Genomic DNA, 22,424 nt, shown 5'->3' with positions numbered 1-22,424 from the left:
GATGACAGGCCAGCGTGACTGGTCAGAGAGACCCCAGGGTGCAGGTGGGAGATGAGACGGGACAGGTGGGTGGAACCTTTGTTCACTAAGTGTTTAAAAATTGCATACATTTTACATATTGACTCGAATGTCTTTACTTGTGGAGGTGAATTGACCAGATTGTGTTTCAAAAAGATGCCCTTGGCTTCAGCACAGCAAAAGGAAACGTGGGTGACCCCATTAGGAGGCTGTGCCAGACAGAATCGTGCCCCCCAAAGATGTCCCCGCCCTGATCCTCGGAACGTGTGACCGTGTTAATTACTTGGCAAAAAAGAATTCAAGCTGCAGGTGGAATTAAAATTACTCATCACTGACCTTAAAATAGAGAGATTATCCTGGATTATCTGTGTGGGCCTGATGTTATCCCGTGAACTCAGAGAATGGGTCAGAGAGATGAGACATCAGGCACGCAGCTGGCCCCAGCGAGCTTTGAGGATGAAGAGCTGTTCACCTCATTTGGAATTGAAGACACTGAATTTCCAAGACTTGAAGTGACCCCTCTGTGACCAAGCGTGATTAAATATTGTAACCAGGGCTTAGAGCTGCTTCTCTTGATGACAGATTCTTTTCTCATTTCTATACTCTTCTGAGGAACCCAGGGGACCGAGGTGAGACTCTGACTGTGTCAAATTCCAGCCCTACCTCTAGCGTCTTCTCCTTCATCCTGTCTCCTCCCAACCAGGGCAAACCCCTGCTTACCCTCTTCCCTGATTTCGAGGGTGCTGGGCCATAGAAGGAAGGGATCTTGGCCTTGGAATCGTGATGAGGAGGGCACATGCGTTTAGGCTTATAAGACCTTTGGTGATAAAAAGCCTTTAGGAATCACCTAGTGCAGTTCGGTCCTTTGGTAGATGGAAAAACTGAAAACCAGAGAAGGGAAGTATCTTATCCAAGCCCCCTTCCAAGTTAGTAAGAGAGTCAGGACTAAAGCCTGAACTGTCTCATCCCCAGCCAAGCCTCCTTTGGCATCCTGGGCCGTTCCTACATGCTCCTTGAATCCTCCCTCAGTTGGCATTTGGATGAATTGTCCCATTTCAGCAGGCTGTGTAAATGGACCGAAGTGTCTGTGAGTCTGTTTCTGTTTTGTAGCTAGGTTCATCTGTGCCATATTTTAGATTCCACATACAAGTGATATCATATCATATTATCTTTTTCTTTGTGACTTGTTTCACTTAGTATGATAATCTCTGGTTGCATCCATGTTGCTGCAAATGGCATGGTTTCGTTCTTTTTTATGGCTGAGTAGTATTCCATTGTGTATATGCACCACCTCTTCTTTATCCACTCATCTGTTGATGGACATTTAGGTTGCTTCCATGTCCTGGCTATTGTTGAATAGTCCTGCTATGAACATAGGGGTGTGTGTATCTTTTTGTTTCATAGTTTTGTCCAGATATATACCCAGGAATGGAATTGCTGGATCCTATGGTAGTTCTACATTTAGTTTTCTGAGGAACCTCCATACTGTTTTCCATAGGGGTTGTACCCGTTTACATCCCCATCGGTGTAAATTGGTTCCCTTTTTTGCCCACCCTCTCCTGCATTTGTTATTTGCAGACTTATTCATAATGGCCATTGTGAGTGGTGTGAGGTGGTACCTCTTTGTAGTGTTTACTTGCATTTCTCTCATAATTAGCGATGTTGGCATCTTTTCGTGTGGGCGGTCATCTTCTTGCTGCGTCCTTAGAGGGGAGAGGGCACGCGAGCTCTTCTTCTGCAGGCACTAAATCCCATGAGAAGAGCTCCACCCTCATGGCGTTACGTCTCCCCAAAGGCCCCACTTCCCATAGCATCCCATCAAATGTTAGGGCTTCAAATACCAATTTTGAGGGGACACTAACCTTCCGTCCATAGCAGTTACATACTTTTAAATTAAATGAGGAAAGAAAGGAAAAAAGAACTAGACGCAGAAAACAGAGCGGAGAAGGAGGCTAACACAAAGATGCATTTCCTAGCATCCAGCTTGTTTATAAGACGGACAGCAGAAATGAGACTCTGGCCCCAGGGCTGAGCAGTTCCACACTTCAGGGTAGAAGCAAGAGGCAAGCAAACCAGCCGTTGAGAAGGTGCTCACCCAGCCTTGACCCTGACTCTTCCCCATCGTGATCACGACCCAGGACTAGCAGCTCACATGTGTGCATCCTTACACTGTATTGTCTCCTTTCATTCTTTTGTCAGCTCTGGGACTATTTTAGTGTTCCCTTCTCTTGATAGACCAGAAGACTGAGGCTTAGAAAGGTGAACTTCCTCGCTAAAGGCCCCCCAGCTCTTAGTGGGAGAATGGGCGTTCAAACCCAAGTTCGTTTTTGGCTTCCCCCACAGCTGCTAACTGCTTGGTGCCCAGGGTCTAAAGACTGGGTTTCCAGCCTAAATTTGTGTTAGAATTTTGCATGACAACAAACAGCCATGGGGTGGGATGAGATTATTTTCCTTTTTAGCTTTGGGAGGAATTACTGTGGAACTACCTGGCTTGCCCCCTTTGGGTGTTCTTGTGTTGATATTTAATCTCTGAAATCACACCCAGCTCTTGGTGGATCAGAGTCATGGCTCCCATGGCAGCAAAAAAATATATTTGGTATTTGACTTGCAACGTCCTTGTTCCTCTGCATCAAATCCAAGCATTGTGAATTCAAACTGCGGCCAGCCTTGCTAGCCTACCTCATGAGTGTAAAATCAGTGCAACCATTGTACCCGGCGAGGGCTGGCGGGGGTGTGACTGTGTTTGCGCCCCATGAGGAATTTGAGTTGGATGGTCTGGGACATGTGTATCCAAGTGGCATGCTTTTTTTTTTTGGCAGCAGGCTGCATTGTTTCAGAGGAGCTGAAATGGAGGTAGCAATTGGATTCCAAGAAGTATTTGAAATGCACTGATGAGTTGAAACCAGGACTGAGTTAATTACTAACATTAAGCAATTTATCGGCGAGGAAACCCATTGCCTTGCACCGCTGTCCCATCCAGGATCCAGAACGTGGGTAGAATCCCTTGATTCACACCTGCCTCCTTCCCCAGGGTCTGTCTTATAGGCAAATCTACCCTTTGCTAGAATAGCCTTTAAACTGGCTTGTCCAACATGCAGATGTTTGAGTGATGCTGTGGACGCGGGTCTGACGGTCCCACCCCCGCCCCTCAGCACCTCCCCCTTGGTACAGTAGTTGCTCCCCAGCATGTTCTCTGAAGCCAGGGTTCGGCAGCCAAGACTGGGGGTGCCAGCTCTCTTCCCTGAAATGACCACAGCGTTCCCCTTCCATTTACATATGGGCTTCTGCAAAAGCTCTTGTTTAAGGAGGAATCTAAAAATTCTTTACCCATGTCTTCTGGCTGCAGAGCATCCCAGGCCCTGGTGTCACTTACACCCAATGGAATTCTTCTCTAGTTTCAGGCGCCCCTCGCTGTTCCCCAAACACATGTGGCCATGCCTTTATTTCTCTGAACGCGCCCCCTCCTCTGCTGGGAGTGGACTCGCTCCCTCCGCCCTTCTCCGAGAGCCCCACTGACTCTTCAGAAGCAGCTCAGATGGCAGGTTCTGTGGATGGCACGGGACCCACCTTACATTTCCTGCAGGCAAACTGCTGCCTCCCCCTCTCCCTTGCTCCCGCTGGACCCTGGGCGCATCTCGATGGTGGCCCTGCCACGAAAACCTTTTCTGTGCATCTTTCTGCCCTCCCCACCCCCCACCAGATCATCCGAGACTCAAGGACAATTTACATTTCACCCATCTCTGTGTTCCCACCACCTAGTGAAGTACTTGGACCCTGAGAGAAAATCAATAAATCTTTTTTTTTTTTTTTTGTCTTTTTAGGGCTACACCTGCAGCATATGGAGGTTCCCAGGCTAGGGGTCCAATTGGAGCTACAGCTGCCGGCCGACACCACAGCTACAGCAACGCGGGATCCGAGCCGCATCTGCGACCTATACCGCAGCTCATGGCAACGCCAGATCCTTAACCCACAGAGCCAGGCCAGGGATCGAACCTGTGTCCTCATGGATACTAGACAGATTTGTTAACTGCTGAGTCATGACAAGAACTCCCTTAAATCTTGAGGTAAAGCAACGCTGGTAATTATCAGCCAATCAACTCTGTGGGTTGGAAAAGCTTGTTGCAGTAGATGAGAAGCAGGTAGGGAAACAGGAGTGAGTGGCTTCCGGGCTGCCTTAGTTGAACTCAGAGCACGGGTATTTTTGAGAAGAATTTAATTTAAAGCCCATGAAAATGCAGCACAGCCCCTAGGCTGCCAGCTCTACCTGGGGCCCCTGTGGGAAAAGCAGACTGCGCAGGTCCTACCTGCTTGGGTAATTCCATGCCCAGTGTTTTTTATTTTTAATGAGAGTGTAGTTGATTTACAGCGTTGTGCCAGTTTCTGCTGTACAGCATCGTGTCCTGAGTCACAGTGACAATCTTAACAGCTCAGACGTGACCTGGGCTTTGCCCTTTCACCTGAATGGACTCAGCTCATGCTCATAACACACCTGTCCCTTCCGGGGTTGTCGTTATGTCCATTTTATAGCTAAGACAACTAGGCCTGTGGGAGTTCCCCTTGTGGCTCAGCAGTAATGAGCTGGATTAGTATCCATGATGATTGAGTTCGATCCCTGGCCTCGCTCTGTGGGTTAAGGATCTGGCGTTGCCGTGAGCTGTGGTGTAGGTGGAAGATATGGCTTGGATCCTGTGTGGCTGTGGCTGTGGTGTAGACCAGCAGCCATAGCTCTGATTTGACCCCTGGCCTGGGAACCTCCATATGCTGTGGGTATGGCCCTAAAAAGCAAAAGAAAGAAAGGAAGGAAGGCCCGCATAGTGACCTCGCTAAGATATAGGAGAGGCAGAGCCTGAAGCGTGCCTTTGGACTCCCAGTTGCATTATTTTGTCCCTGTTGCTTTATCTCATGGTTTCCCCAGCAGGTGACATGTGCTTTGGGACGAAGAGATGAAGGGAGAGAGAGATTTAAGACATCACCACTGTCCCTTCTTACCGAGACCCCACGTTCTAGTTTCATGTGCTCCAAACACCCTCCCCACAGCCTTCTCATTTAATTTCCTTTTTTGCTGAGATACGATTCACTCATGACAAAGCTCACCCCGTGAAAGCGTACAGTTCCCTGCTTTTGAGGATATTCAGAAGGTGGTGGCTTTGCCACCAGCATCGAATTCCAGAACGTTTCCATTCATGAATGTCCAATGTTTTTGTTTTGCAGATTCCAATCATGCGAGACCCTGGATGGATTCGAAACGTGTGGTCGTCCAACATTAACGTGAGTGGAACTGCTCCGAACGCCCTGACGGTGCTTTGACGTTTCAAGATGAGGGAACATCCCCTTTGACACACGGGCGCGATGCCTCGGGTCCACGTGGTTCCCGACCCAGAACTCTGCCACTGGACGGCAGCTTTCACCCGTGCCTTGTGGCCCTTCCTAAAGGTCTGAGGAGCCCCAGCTGGAGCTCAGAACCTTTGGGCTGGCTCCTGATCTCGTCTCAGGCATAGATCAGATTCTGTTACCTTCCCGATTGGCATTCAGTGGTGCCCTGGTGCCAATAGGAAAAGGTTCCTAGCAAGTTCATGATGTTTGTTTGTCCTTGACGGGCGCTCCTATGTAATTACTAAAAGCCCTGGCAGGGGGCCCCAAACCCCTCAAAGCCCTCTGCACGTTCTGCCTCTTCTTCCTGCATCCAGTGGCCCCTTTGTCCTCCAGTCTTCTGGTCACTGCCTTGTGCCTGGTCCCCAGGCCTCAGCCAGGCCCTTCAGGTTGTCTCTGTGACTCAGTGCTTTGTTCTCTGATACTTTGGGGTGTCCCTAGACCGAGGGCCAGCACCCCCTCTCATGTCCATTCCAGCTTCCAGAAGCTGTTCGGGAATCTGGCTCACTGAGCCTCTGTAGTCTGGGGGGATATTTTGCTGAAGGACCCTTGGCTGTGGTCCCCCTGCGTCCGAGTTCCTTTCTCACAGTGCATCCGTCTCGCCCTCGCCTTGCCCTGGACGAGACCTTAAGCTTCGGCAGCTTCATACAGATCCCTCTACCCAGAGATCTTATACCTGAGGTCCTTTCCTGCGGAGGAGAGGCTTGAAGGAATCCGTTTAGGAGTGGCGAGGCTCAGGAAAAGCGTTTTGGAATAATCCCAGGAGGAAGTGATAAGCCCGAACGTGTCTTTGTCACGACTGTGGCCTGTGCTCAGCTTTGGGCATGTCGAATAAAAGTGAACACTTGGTCTCCCTGTCAAAGAGCTCAGGCTGGGGACGGACTGTGGGCCCAGAGGATTTTCAGAGGACCCAGGAGGCCTCGAGCCAGGACGAGAGAGTCTCCCTCGAGGTGAATCCAGGGGCTCCAGTTCAATGGATGAAGAAGGCCTGGCCCCAGGGATGCTGGGAGGAGCAGGAGTTCTAGTTCTCAGTGGATTGACAGGGACGGGGCCCAATCAGAGGCCAGGGATCCTGAGCAGGCCAGCCAGTTAGTGGCAGTTGAGTCTGGAGTGAGGGGAGCCGTCCTCCATGGAGGGGAGGGGCAGGGAGTCTGGTAAGTGAGCGGCTCTGCCGGGGGAAGGAGTGCGCTGGTGTCCGAGGCTGCTGTCCATGGCCAGGTCCCATTTTCCAGAGAGGGGGCCAGAGCCCACAGCCACCAGGTTTTCAGGCTCAGCCTCCGGCCTAAGGTGCAGGGCATTGGCTATGGTGTATAAGAGGGGCTGGAGTTCCCGCTGTGGCTCAGCAGGTTCTGAACCCGACTAGTCTCCATGAGGATGCAAGTTCGATCCCTGGCTTTGCTCAGGGGGTTAAGGATCCGGCGTGGTGTGGGTCACAGACACCACTCGGATCCCACTTTGCTGTGGCTGTGGTGTAGGCCGGCAGCTGCAGCTCTGATTGGACCCCTAGCCTGGGAACCTCCATATGCCATGGGTGTGCAGGGGTGGCCCTGAAAAGCAAAAAAGAGAGAGAGAGAGGCTGGGAAGGAGAGGCAGTCAGCAGGGCCTCTACCCCCAGGCCCGCCGGGGGCCCCCACTGGACAGGAACCAAGTAAAATGTCAAGTGAGAAGTTTCTGCTTCAAGGGCAAAATGATGCAAAATCTTTACCATCTCAGCAGGGGCACTGGATTAGGACTCTGGAGTTCTGGTCACAGTTCTGCCACGCAGGGCCTGTGTGACACTGGGCAGGTTCTCCGATCCTCTGCGCTTCGGTTCCTCGAGGGTACGTTAGCAGGTCATCAGCAGACAGTAGGCACTGGGGGCGTTTGCTCTTTCCCGCAAGGCAGGCGGGAGAAGAGATGACAGTTTATAGCGCAGCGTGGGTGGGCGGGGAGGTTAGAAGCAGTTCAGAAAAAAAGCTCCCAAGAGAAAGTGAGTCTTTTTATACAGAGTCGTGAAAGAGGCCTGAGTTGGCCAGGCAGGGGGTGAGAACTGGATCGTGTGATTGGAAGAGGGGGACGTGGGGGAGGGCCATGGGGGAGAAGCAAGTGGGGTGCCAGTGATGGGGAGGGGGCTCGCTTGCTTTTCTGATGGCCTTGGACTTTACCCTACAAGTCACGGTAATGGACGGGGGGTTGGCATGGCCGGGCCTTAAGCAGGCGGTGCCATGTCAGATCTGCTCATTCATGGGTATCACGGGGTGAGGCTGGGGGCAGGGAGACCCACGAATTGTTCATCGTTAGCCTGGCTGAGTGTGATGGGCTTGTGGCCCATCCAAATGGAAGTGTCCAGAAGGTAGCTGAATGCATGATCTGGAGCCGAGGGGCAGGTCTGGCCTGGAAGTCGGGAACCACGGGTCAATCCTAGATCAAGGTCACTGAGGTCTCCCTGGGGGACAGAATTACCCAGGGACTGTGTACAGCATGGGGAGGTGGGTGAGGCCATGTAGGCAGGTTTCCTGGTGGAACTTCTACTGTCACAGCTTTCGGTTATTTTTAGATTGTTATCTTTCGAAGGTAGGTTCGTGAATCCCAAAAATGGATGGAGAGGGAATTTGGTGTTAGTAGATGCAAATTATTCCATTTAGAAGAGATAAGCAGTTCCCGTCCTGGCTCAGCAGAAACGAACCTGACTAGCATCCATGAGGATGTAGGTTCAATCCCTGGACTTGCTCAGTGGGTTAAGGATCTCGTATTCATTGCTGTGAGCTGTGGGGTAGGTTGCAGACATGGCTTGGATCCCTGGCCTCGCTCAGTGGGTTAAGGATCCGGTGTTGCCTTGAGCTGTGGTGTAGGTCGCAGATGCAGCTCGGATCCTGCATTGCTGTGACTGTGGTGTAGGCCGGCAGCTGTAGCTCCGATTGGACCCCTAGCCTGGGAACCTCCATGTGCTGCAGGTGTGGCCCTAAAAAGACAAAAGACTAAAAGAAGAGAGAATGGATAAGTAATGAGACCCTACTGTACAGCTCCAGTCTCTTGGGATAGACCATGATGGAAGATAATATGAGATAATATGTATATATTCACATGATTGCATCATTTTGCTGTACAGCCGAAATTGGCACAACATTGTAAATCAAAGAAGACAAAGAAATAAAGTGGAAAAAAATGCAAAAAAATTCCAAAAATGCTTAGTGATGAGAAAACCCCAAATGAAGGAGACATACAACAGTGCAGAGTAGGACTCAACATCTTTGTCTCTGTCCCCTAGTTACAGTGCAAATACATGTGCTGGGTGCCCTGGGCACAGTGATGAGTGTGGGGTGGTTAGTCTTTTGCTTGAAGGGCTCACCAGCCAGTAGAGGAGAGAGAGGCATGTGACATGATGCAGTGACAAAGCTTTGAGAACTGTGCCCTGATGGAGGTCCATGGGGCTCCCTGGTCCAGAGAAGCCAGTGTTGAATTCTTCATGGACCCGAGGAATGTCTGAAGGAAGGCTCCCCTGGACCAGCTCTCAATTTGAAGAAGCTGGCTGTGAAATTCAGAACCCCCCAGATACACACCAGCACAACTCCCATCTCCATTCCCCACCTCCCCGCCAATACACACATACACACACACGCTGAGGTTCATTCAAGGCCAAAGGCCGTAAATTCTGGAGGAAGAGTTGAGCAATGAAATGTTCACCCAAACTGCGTAATCATCTAACTCAGACGAGGGACCAGGGTACAGTTTGTCACATGAAGCCTCCCTCTTGGCCAAGACGTGCTTTGATGGCCCTGTTTGTAACAAAAGCAACAATTCCTAGAATTCTAGATTATCCTGTCACAGTTAACGTGCAACATTGTTTTGCTTATTCCTTTTCTGTCTTTAGGTTTGAAAAGGGATTTTAAAAATGTCTTCCTGGACAGAGAGCTCATTTTGTGCAGAGGGGAAGTGACTAGTTAGGTTGAAATTAATTTTTGAAAGTTTTTATCAAAATGCTTCATGTGCCTTGTTGTTTCTAGAAAATCAGCTTGGAAATGCCAGCTCATAACTAAAGCCCCAGTTCCCATTCCTACCCCACCCAACTAGTTATATATCTCCTTCACTTATCATCCTGTGGACTTACTGGTAGAGAAGAATCCAGCTGGTTTTCAAGCATCATATGCAAATACATTCTCCTTTATTATACTCTGCCTTTTATATATAATCTCACCATTTGAGTTTGCTCTGTATTCAGACTCTGCCTTTCTTAGATCTGGAGAATTTCTTGGGAGGAAGTGTGTTTTTCCTGGAGGTTATGTTCGCCTTTCTTTTTCCTCGTTAGGAGGAAAAATAAATGCATCTCATTCCTTGCCTGTCCTTATGCCCTGCCCTCTGCCCCCAACATAATGTTCTTCAGGTGTACTTTGGTCTTTCACTTGGAAATGATCGCCGTCTTTCTTCTGAAGCCCATTACCTTGTTTTAATTGGACTCTATGTGCCTTATGTGGATGACCATGGTTTTTCACAGAGCACTTTAGTTTTCTTATTCATTTGACAAACCTTATATGGAACTGGCTTACTCTCAGAATCCTTTTAAACAGAGTGCTCGTGTCCCTTCTCTCCTCTTGGGGGCAGAAGCCTGAAGCCTGGTTCTCCTTCTCTGTTTCACCAAACCTGGAGATTTCCTGGAACCAGTCATCCTCTTTAGGGGGCAGGAGGTGGGGGTGGCAGCTAACTCAGTCTGGCACCACAGAATCCAAGCCCCACCTGCCCATCTCTGCGTAGACCACTGGTCCTCTTCGGGCTGCTGGGGGGAGGGGGAATGCAGCGAGGCTGAGCCCAGAATTCTCCAACTGGTTATGCAAAAGATACAGCAGTTCATTCTGGGAGGGGGAGAGAAAAAGGGGGAGAGGGGATGCAGGGGGTGAGGGCTGGGAGGAGCAGTTAGGGATCAGAGTTCAACTTGCTGCCTCCCGTCCAGAACCCTCCACAGCCTGGGGGTCCAGTCGGGAGCTCCCAGATCGTCTCTGCGCAGGTCTTTTTGAAACCCACCCACTTTCATCCTTCAGACCCTTTGGAACCTACAGGCAAATATGGTCCTGTCCTTGCATTAGGCGTCCGCTTCCCCATCTCCCAGTCCCTCCACTGGCTTTTCTTTTGCAGGCTAAGCTGCTTTGCTTCTTATACTTGGTGGGTGGTTTGGCCTCGCCTTTCACACTGGGTCACTCTCTGCAGACAGCTGTGGGCCATCATATGGCTCTCAGGCACAAAGGCCAGCACCGAAGGTGGTTTTGTGAGTGTGGTGTGACCTGCAGAGAAAACCAGGAAAGATGACCTCCTTTGTTTCAGGCCAGCAGTCTTCTGTCTGTGCAGCCCCATAGCTCATGGTTGAGGAATTGCAAAGCTTCAGGCTCTTCTCCTGAGGCTGGCGTCTTGTAGCCGTGAACATGCTGGCTTCATGTCTCAGCAGAATACTGTACACTTTAAAGATGAGAATCATGGAGTTCCCATTGTGGCTCAGCGGAAACGAATTTGACTAGTATCCACGAGAATGCAGGTTCGATCCCTGGCCTCTCTCACTGGGTTAAGGATCTGGCATTGCCCTGAGCTGTGGTGTAGGTCACAAATGCAGCTAGGATCTGGGGTTACTGTGGCTGTGGCTGGCAACTACAGCTCCAATTTGACCCCTAGCCTGGGAACCTCCATATGCCATGGGTGTGGCCCTAAAAAGACAAAAAAAAAAAAAAAAAGATTAGAATCACAATTGAAGAAGCAAGTTAATATTTTTTAGCCTCCAAATATTGGTAAGGATGGGTTGGAATGATCTGGAGAAACTACGGAAGAGCGTCTCATTTGGTTGGAGTGATTTGTAGATATTTCCCATACTGCTGCTTCCAATGGCGTCCTCTTCTACAGGACAGAATGTGCTGGATTTGCACATGACTTACCGAAAGGTGCTGAGTTGCACAGTGACAAGTCACCAGGGCAATCTACAAATCTCATGCAGTTACCAGAACCTACTGCCCAGCCTTTTAACAGGAGAATATTCTTTTTAGGGCTCTACAGTAACCACAAATCTAGCCAAGCTACCATGAGCTAGAGATGAAAGAAAAAATTCTCTTTCTTGTAAGGACTGGCCTTACACATTTGAGTTTTCCATCAAGATTCAGAATCACCATCCAAAGAAGATGTGTGTAGGGAGTTCCCGTTGTGGTACAGTGGTAACGAACCTGACTAGTATCCATGAGGATGCAAGTTTGATCCCTGACCTCACTCAGTGGGTTAAGGATCTGGCATTGCCGTGAGCTGTCATGTAGGTCAAAGATTCGGCTCAGATCCTGCGTTGCTGTGGCTGTGGTGTAGGCCAGCAGCTGTAGCTCCGATTGGACCCCTAGCCTGGGAACCTCCATATGCTGCGGGTGCGGCCCTAAAAAGACGAAAAAAACAAAAAACAAAAAAACAAAAACCCGACCAACCAAACAAACCAAACCAAACCAAAAAAACAAAGAAGATGTGGGAATGGGTGAGTAGACTGTGCACATCTGGAAGACCAACTCTGGCCCTAACTCTGGATTTTCCTAAAGCATGAGAAGGCCCATGGCTTGTGACCCACTATTTCTAAGTTCTGCCTTCTACTCTTGTTATAACATTTGGTGGCAGGCTTCCTGGTCTTGCCTAAGGAAATTACTTGTGAGAAAACCACCCCCCTCTAATCTTAAGCATCTGTGTAGAGACTGGGCAGAAAGGGGCACAAGAGGAGTTCCCGTTGTGGCTCAGTGGTTAACGAATCCGACTAGGAACCATGAGGCCGCGGGTTTGATTCCCAGCCTTGCTCAGTGGGTTAAGGATCCGGCCTTGGTGTGAGCTGTGGTGTAGGTCGCAGATGTGGCTCGGATCCCGCATTGCTGTGGCTCTGGTGTAGACCGGTGGCCACAGGTCTGATTAGACCCCTAGCCTGGGAACATCCATATGCCGTGGGAGTGGTCCTAGAAAAAGTAAAAAGACAAAAAAAAAGAGGGGGGGCCACAAGATGGTCCTTGATATTGAGCTAAAAGTTTGGGTTCACAGGGTCATGCCTGAGCAAAGCCCTCTGAAGCTTGTGTAGCAGGGGTGTCCTATTTCCCTTCTGACTGTATAATACCTTTCCATTTCATCACCATTTAAAAACTATTTTTAATTGATTGGACAATAAGTCAACAAGTGGTCCTGTAATGATGCATCGTTTTGGTCTATGACTTAGGCATTTCAAAGGGTTCCTATATAGCTTAAATGTCTTGGAATTGATGCTTTTTCTGTCCTCATGTCTATTACAGAAATCTCTTAATAGTATATTTAGCAGATAACACCAGATTTCCATGCTCTGTGAAAAATGGGTAAGATGGTTTTCTCCCTCGGTGTTTTCTCACTTCGTTGGCACACAGCTTTCTGAAGGACAAGTCCCTTCTAAGTAGTAGCTTTGTGTGAACTCAGAAATCAAGGAGGCAGAATCCTGTTGCAGGAAGGGATGCGGAGATGCTCCAGGCTTCTGACCAGCCCCAGGGTGGAGCAGGTTCTGTTCTGGGTCCGGGGCTGGTGTCCACCCAGCTCCACGCAGCAGCCTTATGCAGCCCCCTCTGCCTCTTATCCGTCTCCCCTCCTCTAAGCACCACCTGGTGCTGATGTCATAACCACAGTGGGGTCATCACAATCCTGACACCCAACAATGAGCTCTTCCCAGAGTCTTTGCAAAGGGCACGGAGGCAAGGACGATGGAGAAGGAGGGACAATGGGAGGGGAGGAGGCGGCCTGAGGGGCCACGTCAGGAGGAAACAGGGAGAAGGGCAAGACTGGGGCTGGGGAGCCAGCCATGCGCGTCCTGACAACAGCCAGGAGGCGGGGGCCCAGCCCGCTGGGGACAAGGACACCAGGAGAGCGCGAGGAAAGTCAGCCAGGAGGCCAAGGTTCCCAGGAGCAGGGACCTCCACGTGAAGCTGATGGACGTTGAACGGGGTCGTGCCCACATGGCCTCCAAATGGGGAAGACGAGGCTTCCTGCCGGCAGCGAAGGTAAAAGGGCGGAAGGAGGGCGGAGCCCAAGGAGGTGTGTGTCCCCATGTGACCTGGCAAAATGCCCCCCCACCACCACCAATGGCTTCTCGCGCAATGAACTCACTGAGGAAGAGAATCAGTGGCTGAAATGTGGGGACACTAGAACCCCATCACACGACTCTTGGGGGGCCCAGTTCTACCTTCTGTTAATTGGTTGGCTCCGGGCTGCTGAACAGGTCTCCTCGCCTGTTGGGTGTAATCTACCCCCTTTTCCTGGAGTGCTGTTCAGAATGAGAAACCATGGTGCATGGTTGCAAAATTCGAATTTACACAAATATGTCTTCCCGTATTTTATCTCATCCACACGGGAAATGTGAAGGAAATGCCATTTCAATGTACTTTCTGGCCTGTGATGCTGAGTGTATTTTCAGGGAGTTCTTCATGATGGCACCTTGCCGGAACCTCCAGAGTCTAATTCCTGTTAGAAGGACAAGGCAGTAGGGACAGGAACTGCCATTCCCACCCAGGACCCAAGCAAGCCCAGGGCACCTCCATGAAGTAGCTGACCCTCAGCTTTGCTCCCCAGCCCCTCCCGCTCCCCCTTCCCCGTGTGCATCCCACCTTGTCTGTGATGCCCAGAGCGATGAGTCGTGAAAGGTCACCAGCACACAAATCTTGATAGGAAGTGCAGTGTCGCTGGGCTTTTAAGATGGGCTTTTTCTGTTCTGTCATGTTTCTGAGTTGGAGTAGGGAGGTAGCCAGCGACTTCGCAAAACAGCCAGCATGTGTGGACAGAGCCCCCCCCGGGCACTGGGGCACCTGGTCAGGAAAGATGCCAGCACATTTCCCGAAAGCACGTTCTCTCCCTGGGTCTCTTGCCCTTTCTTTAATGGATGATTGTGAAAACAAAGGAAAAATGTGATTTTTGACATCCAAGAAGGACCTATGTTCCAAGGGCAGCCTCGCATTTCTCTGCTTTGGGTCCAGGCCATCACACCTGCAGAGATGGAGCCTGGAGCCCCAGTGGAGATTAGAGGAGTTATGGCTGGAGCTCTGCCTTTTCATGGACTCGAACACTGATCACTTGGGAGTTCCCCCTGTGGTGCAGCAGGTTAAGAATCCAACTGCCGTGGCTTGGGTTCAATCCCTGGCCCTGCGCAGTGGGTTAAAGGATCTGGCATTGCCACAGTTGCAGCATAGGTCAAAGTTGTGGCTTGGATTCAGTCCCTGGCCTGGGAACTTCCATATGACAAGGGTGTGGCCATTAAAAAAAAATCTGACTAGTATCCTTGAGAATTGGGGTTGGATCCCTGTCCTGCTCAGTGGGTTAAGGATCCCGCACTGCTGTGAGCTGTGGTGTAAGCTGCAGACGTGGCTCAGATCCCAAGTTGCTGTGGCCATGGCCTTAGGCTGGCAGCTGTAGCCCTGATTTGACCCCTAGCCTGGGAGCTTCCATATGCCACGGGTGTGGCCCTAAAAAACAAAAAACAAACAAGCAAACAAAAAGACTGGGCTCTAAATGGAACTGACAAACTAAATTAGGATAAAGGAAAGGAAATAGGAATCTGTATTTTTCTTTTGGCCCTGTCTGGGCCAGGGATTAAACCAGAGCCACAGCAGCAACAATGCTGAAATCTCAAGCCCCAGGCCAGCAGGGAACTCCCGGAATCTGTACTGGAAACTTCTCCCCCAGCTAGCTTTGTATACTACCGTTTAAGATCCAGGAGCTCCGTGAGGATGGAGATATTTTTGATTCACTGTTGTTTGCTTGGCTCTTAGCTCAGTGTCTGCTGCTTCTCAGGTGTTGCTTTAGACAGGCTGGTTCCTGCGCTGGTTGGTTGGCTGGTGGAGAGAATCGATTCAAACTCAACCAGCAGTAACTGGCCATAAGCCACACCCCAGCCACATGTTAATGACATTTGGTTGATAAGTACGTTCCTTCGCTATTTCTGGTGAAACCCAGAGGTGGCTTAGCCTCACTAGGATGGCCTGGTGAGTTGCTGCTTTAAACTGAAGGCCCTGGAGAACAATTAAAAGCTTAAAGCAAGAAGGAAAATGTTATAAAACCTCCATTTTATGCAAATGAATCTGGCCAGGGTGGGCAGGTCATATAGGTTGGTGGGACAGCAGCTTCTGCCATGGTCTAGGTATCCAGCTATAGAGTCAAGTGACCTAAGACATTGGTTGTCATGGAGAATGATTCACCATATTAACCACTCAACAAACCCATGGGGACCTTTGCTCATTGATAACCTGGACAGTGGATTCCAGACAGTTCCACATTTACCTGCACCCCTGCCTCCCACCCCCACCAAAGTATTTCTTTCTTCAGTTATCCAAATGGATTCGTGGATTTTTAAAATATTTTGGGTTGTAATCCAATAATATTGTTTTGTTGGAAAAGTGGTAACTCTGGCTGTTGGGAGGTCTTCCGGGTTAGCTCCTGTGTTCTTTCAACATACTTGCCCCTCTTTTTTCTTTTTCTTTTTTCTTTCTTATCTTTTGGGACTTTCTTCCTTTCTGGTATCACAGCATCCTCTAGGCCTACCTTGCATCTTCTCTTCTCTGGCCCTGGAATCAGTTCTCTAATTAATCGCAGGTCCCTTTATTAGAAAATGGTATTTAGAAACCAAGACCTGGGTGGATGTGTGTGCTCATCTCCTGGGGTGTCATTGCTTCTAGTCCCCCTCATGGAGAGAGTTAAAATAAATGTGTGTAATAAGCCATGTATAGACACAGCTACATCTATCTGCCTCTCTCTCTCTCTCTCTCTCCATCCACCCAATAACAAATATGAGTTCATATCTAACTTCAATACAGACCACAAGGTACAGTCTAGTGTTTCCTGCACTTATTATTATTTGTGACTTCTTTCTCCAACAGCAAGACACTTTGCTCCAAATTACCTACAATCTATTTTCTTCTATCTCAACCCTAGTGCTCAAAACCGTTTCAGAATTGCTATCCTGTGAGAAACAGTTTACAACTGGGGTAAAGTGTTTATATCCCATTCTTTCAGTCTTTAGCCTTAGTATCCAGTTGAAACACTTTCAGCCAAAGCTGGGCACTTCCTTTCTTCTCCATCCTCTCCAGCGTGGTTGTATGATTCATTTGTAAGACACGTGGATTCACAGCCTGCGTCCATCTTTACTCCCACATCCTGTTTGTTTTTTAAAATGTACGTATAGCAGTATCTTTATATTGTTCAGGTCTATGAGTTTTGACCAATGCATGTAATGACATGTCCACCATCATGGTTTTGTGTCTTTATATTTAATGTAAACAATGTTTAGCTAGGTCTTGCTTTTTTACTGATTCTGACACTCTTAACTGGTATAGTTAATGAGATTTTTGCAATGGCTGCATTTAAATCCCCAGTCCTACTAGGTATTTTCTATTTTGCCATATTTTCTTTGTTTTTTTCTTCTCTTTTTCTGCCTTCGATTATGTTAATTGACTCTTTCTTGGATTCCATTCTTTTTATTGACTTATTGTTTGTAACTTTTTTTAGTGATTTCTCAAATATTTACAATTTATATCTTTAATTAGACTTGACTTTAAAAGAATATTATAGGAGTTCCCGTCATGGCAAAGCAAAAATGAATCCGACTAGGAACCATGTGGTTGCGGGTTCCATCCCTGGTCTCACTCAGTGGGTTAAGGATCCGGCGTGGCTGTGAGCTGTGGTGTAGGCCAGCAGCAACAGCTGCGATTGGACCCCTAGCCTGGCAACCTCCATATGGTTGTTAGAAAAAGGACAAAAGACAAATAAATAAATAATAAAATAATATTGTCAAATATAGGGATATAACTTTATGACAGTCCTTCCCAAGTCGTCCCTCCCATCCTTTGTGGTTCTACTTTCACATATGCTATTGACACACAAAGCATTGTTATTATTTTTGCTTTAGATCAGGGACTAATAAACTATGCCATGCGGGTTACAAAACCTATTTTTATAAATAAAGTGGGGGTTTTTTTTGGTCTTTTTAGGGCAGCACACATGGCATATGGAAATTCCCAGGCTAGGGGCCAATGGGAATTGTATCCCACAGCCTACGCCACAGCCACAGCCACAGCAATGCAGGATCTGAGCCACATCTATGACATACACTGCAGCTCACAGCTACACCCAATCCTTTAACCCACTGAGAGAGGCCAGGAATCAAACTGCATCCTCATGGACACAAGTCAGTTTCGTTATGGCTGAGCCATAATGGGAACTCTTATAAGTAAAGATTTATTGGACAAGGTCATGCCAATTTATTTATATAGTGTCCAAAGCTGCTTTTGTGCTCCAATGGCAGAGTTTAGTTACAACGGAGACCACGTGATTCACAAAGTCTGCAATATTTTACTGGCTCTCGCATAGTTTCTCATGAGAAGTCTGCTGTAATTCTTGTCTTGTTTCTCTGTGTAATTTTCTTGGGCTGCCTTTGAGACTTTCTCTTTGCTTTCTCAGTAGTTCAAATATAATATGCCTATGTGCATGCATGTTTGTGTGTGTGTTGGGGGTGTATGAGTGTATGTGTGTGAGTGTGTGTAAGTGCGTGTGCGTGTGCGTGTGTGTGTGTGTGTGTGTGTGTGAGAGAGAGAGAGAGAGAGAGAGAGTTTACTCTGCCTGGTTGCTTGGTGTTCTTGGAGATTCTTAGATCTGTGGTTTGGTGTTTTTCACTAATTTTGGAAAATTCTAGGCCATTATTTCTTTAAATATTTCTTCTGCCCAGCTACCTCACTCTCTCCTGGGATTTGCTACATGAATGTTAGATTGTTTGATATTGACCCACAGCTCTTAGATGTCTATTTCTCTTTTTTTCCTCCCTCACTCTTTTTTCTCTTTACCTTTCTATGTGAGTGGTTCCTAATCATCTTACCTCAGCCTCCTTGACTCTTTGCTCACTATGTTGAGCCTGCTGGTAGTCTTCATCCTCCTTACCATAATTTTCATTTCTAGAATTTTCCTTGGATTTTTTTTTTCTCTTTTTAAGGCTGCACTTGCAGTGTATGGAAGTTCCCAGGCTAGGGGTCAAATCAGAGCTGCAGATGCTGGCCTACACCACAGCCGCAGCACTGCGAGATCCGAGCTGCATCTGTGACCTGCACCACAGCTGGCCACAATGCCAGCTCCTTAACCCACTGAGCAAGGCCAGGGATCGAACCTGCATCCTCACCGACACTCTGTGGCTTCTTAACCTACTGAGCCACAATGGGAACTCCTTTCCTTGGATTCTTATCGTTTCCATCTCTCCAGTGAAATTACTCATTTAAGCTTCCATATTGAGTAGTTTATGCATTACAGACTTTAGCCTATTAACCAGTTTTTAAAAATGCATGTCAGGAGTTCCCACTGTGGCTCAGCAGAAACGAACCAGACTAGTATCCATGAGGATCCAGGTTCAATTCCTGGCCTGGCTTAGGGGTTAAAGATCTGACTTTGCCGTGAGCTGTGGTGTAGGTCACAGGCAAGGCTTGGATCTGGTGTTGCTGTGGCTGTGATATAGGCCAGTGCCTACAGCTCCGATTCAACCCCTAGCCTGGGAACCTCCATATGCTGCAGGTGTGCAGGTGTGGCCCTGAAAAGCCAAAAAAAAAACAGAGAGAGAGAGAGAAGCTGTGAAGGAAAAGTAATCCATGGGGCTTCTACCACCAGGCCTTGTGGTAGAAGAAAAAAAAATGCATGTCAGGTAGTTCCACCATCTGTGTCACCCCTCAGTCTGTTCCTTATTGCCATCTCTTGGAAGCGTGTATCTTACCTTTCATTTGCCTCCTAATTTTTGCTCGAAAGCTGGACATCTTGGTAAAACTGTAGAAACTTAAACAGCTTGTTTCTGTCTCTAGAAATGGACCCACTTTTCTTCCTGGACAATCCTTAGTGTGGGGGTGTGAGTTAACCTAGGTAGAAGTTGGGCTGGGTTCGAGGTTGGTTATCGTATAGTTAACCCTCAGTGCACCAGACTCTTCAAATTCCTGCTGGAAGACCTTGTGTTTTGGGGTCCGGGTAGTTCTGCCTGAGAAATACCCACCTGACTCTCAGCTTTAGAGCTTCCCTTCACACTGGACCTCCGGGAGGGTCCCTTTGCTCATGTTTTCCTCTCCCTGCTATTCCCGTTACCCTGCTCTTATTCCCGCTGGCTTGCGGTGTCGGGTGGGAAGGGGAAAAATTCTCTGTTGTTTTGACTGAGCCTCCGTGGAGGCAGGTTCTTTCCCATCCTTGGGTTTCTGAAGTCTGGCTGCCTGAGTTCTCTCCCCAGGCAGCAGGGCTAATAACCACAGTTTTTAAGTAGTAATGAGTGTCTAGGATATTTCTCAATATCTGCAACAACTTTGATGTGGTGTGAAAATATTTGTGATTATTTGTTGTTTGTGGTGTTTGTTACAGGTACTATGGATACTATTGTGGTTTTTTCTTTTTTTCTTTTCAGGGCTGCACCTGCAGCACATGGAAGTTCCCAGGCTAGGGGTTGAATTAGAGGGGCAGCTGCTGATCTACACCACAGCCACAGCAACGCCAGATCCAAGCCGTTTCTGCAACCTGCACCTCAGCTCACAGCAACACTGGATCCTTAACCCACTGAGCGAGACCAGGGATTGAACCTGCGTGCTCATGGATACTCATTGGGTTCGTTACTACTGAGCCACAACAGGAACTCCTGAATTTTTTTCTTGATTTGTGTTGACCATCACACCAGAAAGGAGCAGTTAAGCCACAGCTTTGTACTTCTCACAGATGGAAGGGCCAAGGGGTGGAGAAGGAGGCCAGAGGTTACCAAGGCAGTGAGTGGTCCATGGACAACAAAGGAGACAGATGTTGCCACTCCGTCCTCTGTGATGCTCCTCGTAGGTGCGTGTGGTTTGACTCGTGTGCGATGTGAATGTTTTGCTTCGGGTTAAAGGAAAATTGAATGCAGCTCTCCTAAGCACAAAGGGACCTGTGCCCTAACCCGGGGAATGGACAGTAACTCCCCTGAGTGGTTAATCCCCTTCCTGGGCTAATTTAATCTAGCCCAGCGATGCATCGGTCCTTCAACACATCTTCTGAGACCTCCCTGGGGGCCCAGGGCACACCAGACACTGTGGAAGAGAAAGGACGGATAGGAATTCCTTCTTGCATTCACACTGGGGAGTCGCCCCCCCCGCCACTGGAGCCACGGGGCACCGAGCTCCCCACTCCCTGCCCTTCAGGTCCTTCAGTCCGAAGCGCCTCCTCCCACACGCTCTTCCTCCGCAGGGCGTCTTCCCCATCCTGAAGACCAAACCAGATACCACGTGCATTATCAGCCTCCTAAGGGTTCCTAATAAATAATAATAGTGATAGTAATTTTCATTTCTGTTAGAAAACTCACCAGAGGGAAGCAGACACGGCACTCAGTACTGGACGTCAGTTATTCCCTCAAACGCCCCTGGGAAATGGATGTTTCATCCCAGTTCGGTAGAAAAGGAGACTGACGGTCGAGGAGGTCAAATGGCCCTTCCCCTGGATCCCATGGCTAGCAAGAGGTGGAGCTGAGTTCAGAGCCCCGCTTGGAGCCACTCTCCCTGGCGTCTCCCATCAGGGCTGACGCTGTCTGCTCCCCAACAGCACCTTGCTCCTCTCCCCCGCCCCCTGCCCCGCCCCCACTCACTGACATCAGGTCTTGGGTATTTGACAAGCCGTCTGCTACAGCATCGTGGAGCACTGTGTCTGGGGTCTGCTGGATGATGTGGCGGGAAGGCGAGCAGCACTGGGAAGCCCTGGACCAGGGATGGACAAGGCAAGGGAGTCGTTCCCACCGTGTTCGTGACCCAGGACTTCATCCTGTAGCTTGAGAAAGAGGCCGGGGTGAATATGATTTCTCTCCGAAAGTTTTGGAGTTAGGGGAGCCGAGGTAGGTGGTCCTGTGAAGGAAAGAGCAACATGGGGAGCCGTGTGCGGCCAGACCGGTCCCAGAGGAGACCCTGGGAGGGCGCAGAGGAAGCGGCTGCGGAGGGAAGAGGGCGGAGCCAACAAGTGCAAAGAGAGTGATGGAGAGAGACGAGCTACAGGTTAAGGCCATTTCTGAATCCGTGGCTCCTGTCAATGTCTCATGCTCTGTGCGCGCGCACACACACACACACACACACACACACACACACACACTTTACTTGAGTCGGCTCACGTGGGTTCTGTTATATGGACATTTAGAAAAATTAGAAACTGTATGTTGCTCCTGGGCATGGGGGCTGCTGGGACAGATGAGGGTGGGCTTTGAGAGAGAGGCGGGCCGCCCGCAAGGACACAGGATGAAGGCACATGGACTCTTAGAAACTGGTTCGTAAACAGCACTGTACACTGGAATCTCGCAGGGGTGGGGTGGGGTCACAATGTACTGAGGCCCGGTCCTCTCCCACGGACTGGAGTTAATTGATGTGACACTGGCTGGGGCGTCGAGAGTTTTAAGGTTCCCCAGGCAATTCTACCATGTGACAAGTTTTCGTGGTAAACACTGCTTTAGCGCCTTAGGGGTGGGTGAGAATGGCCAGTGCAAGTTATTTCACTTTCTCTAAGACCAAGAGACGATGAGAGCATGGACTTGCAGTCCTCAGAGTGTGGAGTGACTTTCCTCAACCAGCCCCAGGTCAACAGTTAGAGAGGCTGTGGGCTGCATCGGGGCAGCAAGGAGAAGCCAGCGTGGGAGGCTACTGACAGGTGGCATTCAAAGTCTGCATGCTAACAGCTATTATAATTTGCTGGCCAATGCAGTCCGTTCCCGCTTTTCTGATTGCTTGTTTAGAGCTGACCAAGCCCCTTATACTTAGCCTTGTAGGTATTATCTCAACTGGGTGCAGAGGTCTAGCAGCCGAAAATTCTAGTAGCTGAGCAATGACCTTGGGGTTGGTCCTGAGCCCCGGACGCTGTAACAGGCTGCACGGTGTCTCCTCGTGGGAACCTGATTTTGTTCTGGAGTGAGCTTCCTTGCTGCGGTCAGAGGCAGGATCACTAGGCTTAGCTTTGGGATCCAGGTTTCTGGGGCGGCAGCAGAGGGGGGGGACCTTCACGACCTCGTCTATAAACCTCATTACCTCCCCTCCCAAATGCCATCACATTGG

At 49.2% G+C, this 22,424-nt stretch overlaps 1 protein-coding gene across 5 annotated transcripts in view; it reads left to right on the top strand.

Moving 5' to 3' along the window:
- LPIN1 (lipin 1) overlaps nt 1–22,424 on the top strand; it is a 133,508-nt gene that overhangs the window by 26,240 nt on the left and 84,844 nt on the right. For 3 of the 5 annotated variants that reach the window (XM_021085564.2, XM_021085565.2, XM_085015355.1), the window contains exon 2: nt 5,230–5,286. In XM_021085564.2, the coding sequence (XP_020941223.1) occupies nt 5,230–5,286 (57 nt within the window). Of the gene's footprint in view, nt 1–5,229; nt 5,287–12,994; nt 13,377–22,424 lie in introns of those variants that run through there. The other 2 variants (XM_085015349.1, XM_085015344.1) reach the window with 1 other exon arrangement.

This window comes from Sus scrofa, chromosome 3 (assembly GCF_054392235.1).
Source record: "Sus scrofa isolate SSC_HxYL_T2T_F1_AM1 chromosome 3, Sscrofa_HxYL_maternal_Yorkshire_Landrace_v2.0, whole genome shotgun sequence".
In the NCBI taxonomy this organism is placed as follows: domain Eukaryota; kingdom Metazoa; phylum Chordata; class Mammalia; order Artiodactyla; family Suidae; genus Sus; species Sus scrofa.
This window is presented reverse-complemented; position numbering and strand designations above follow the sequence as displayed.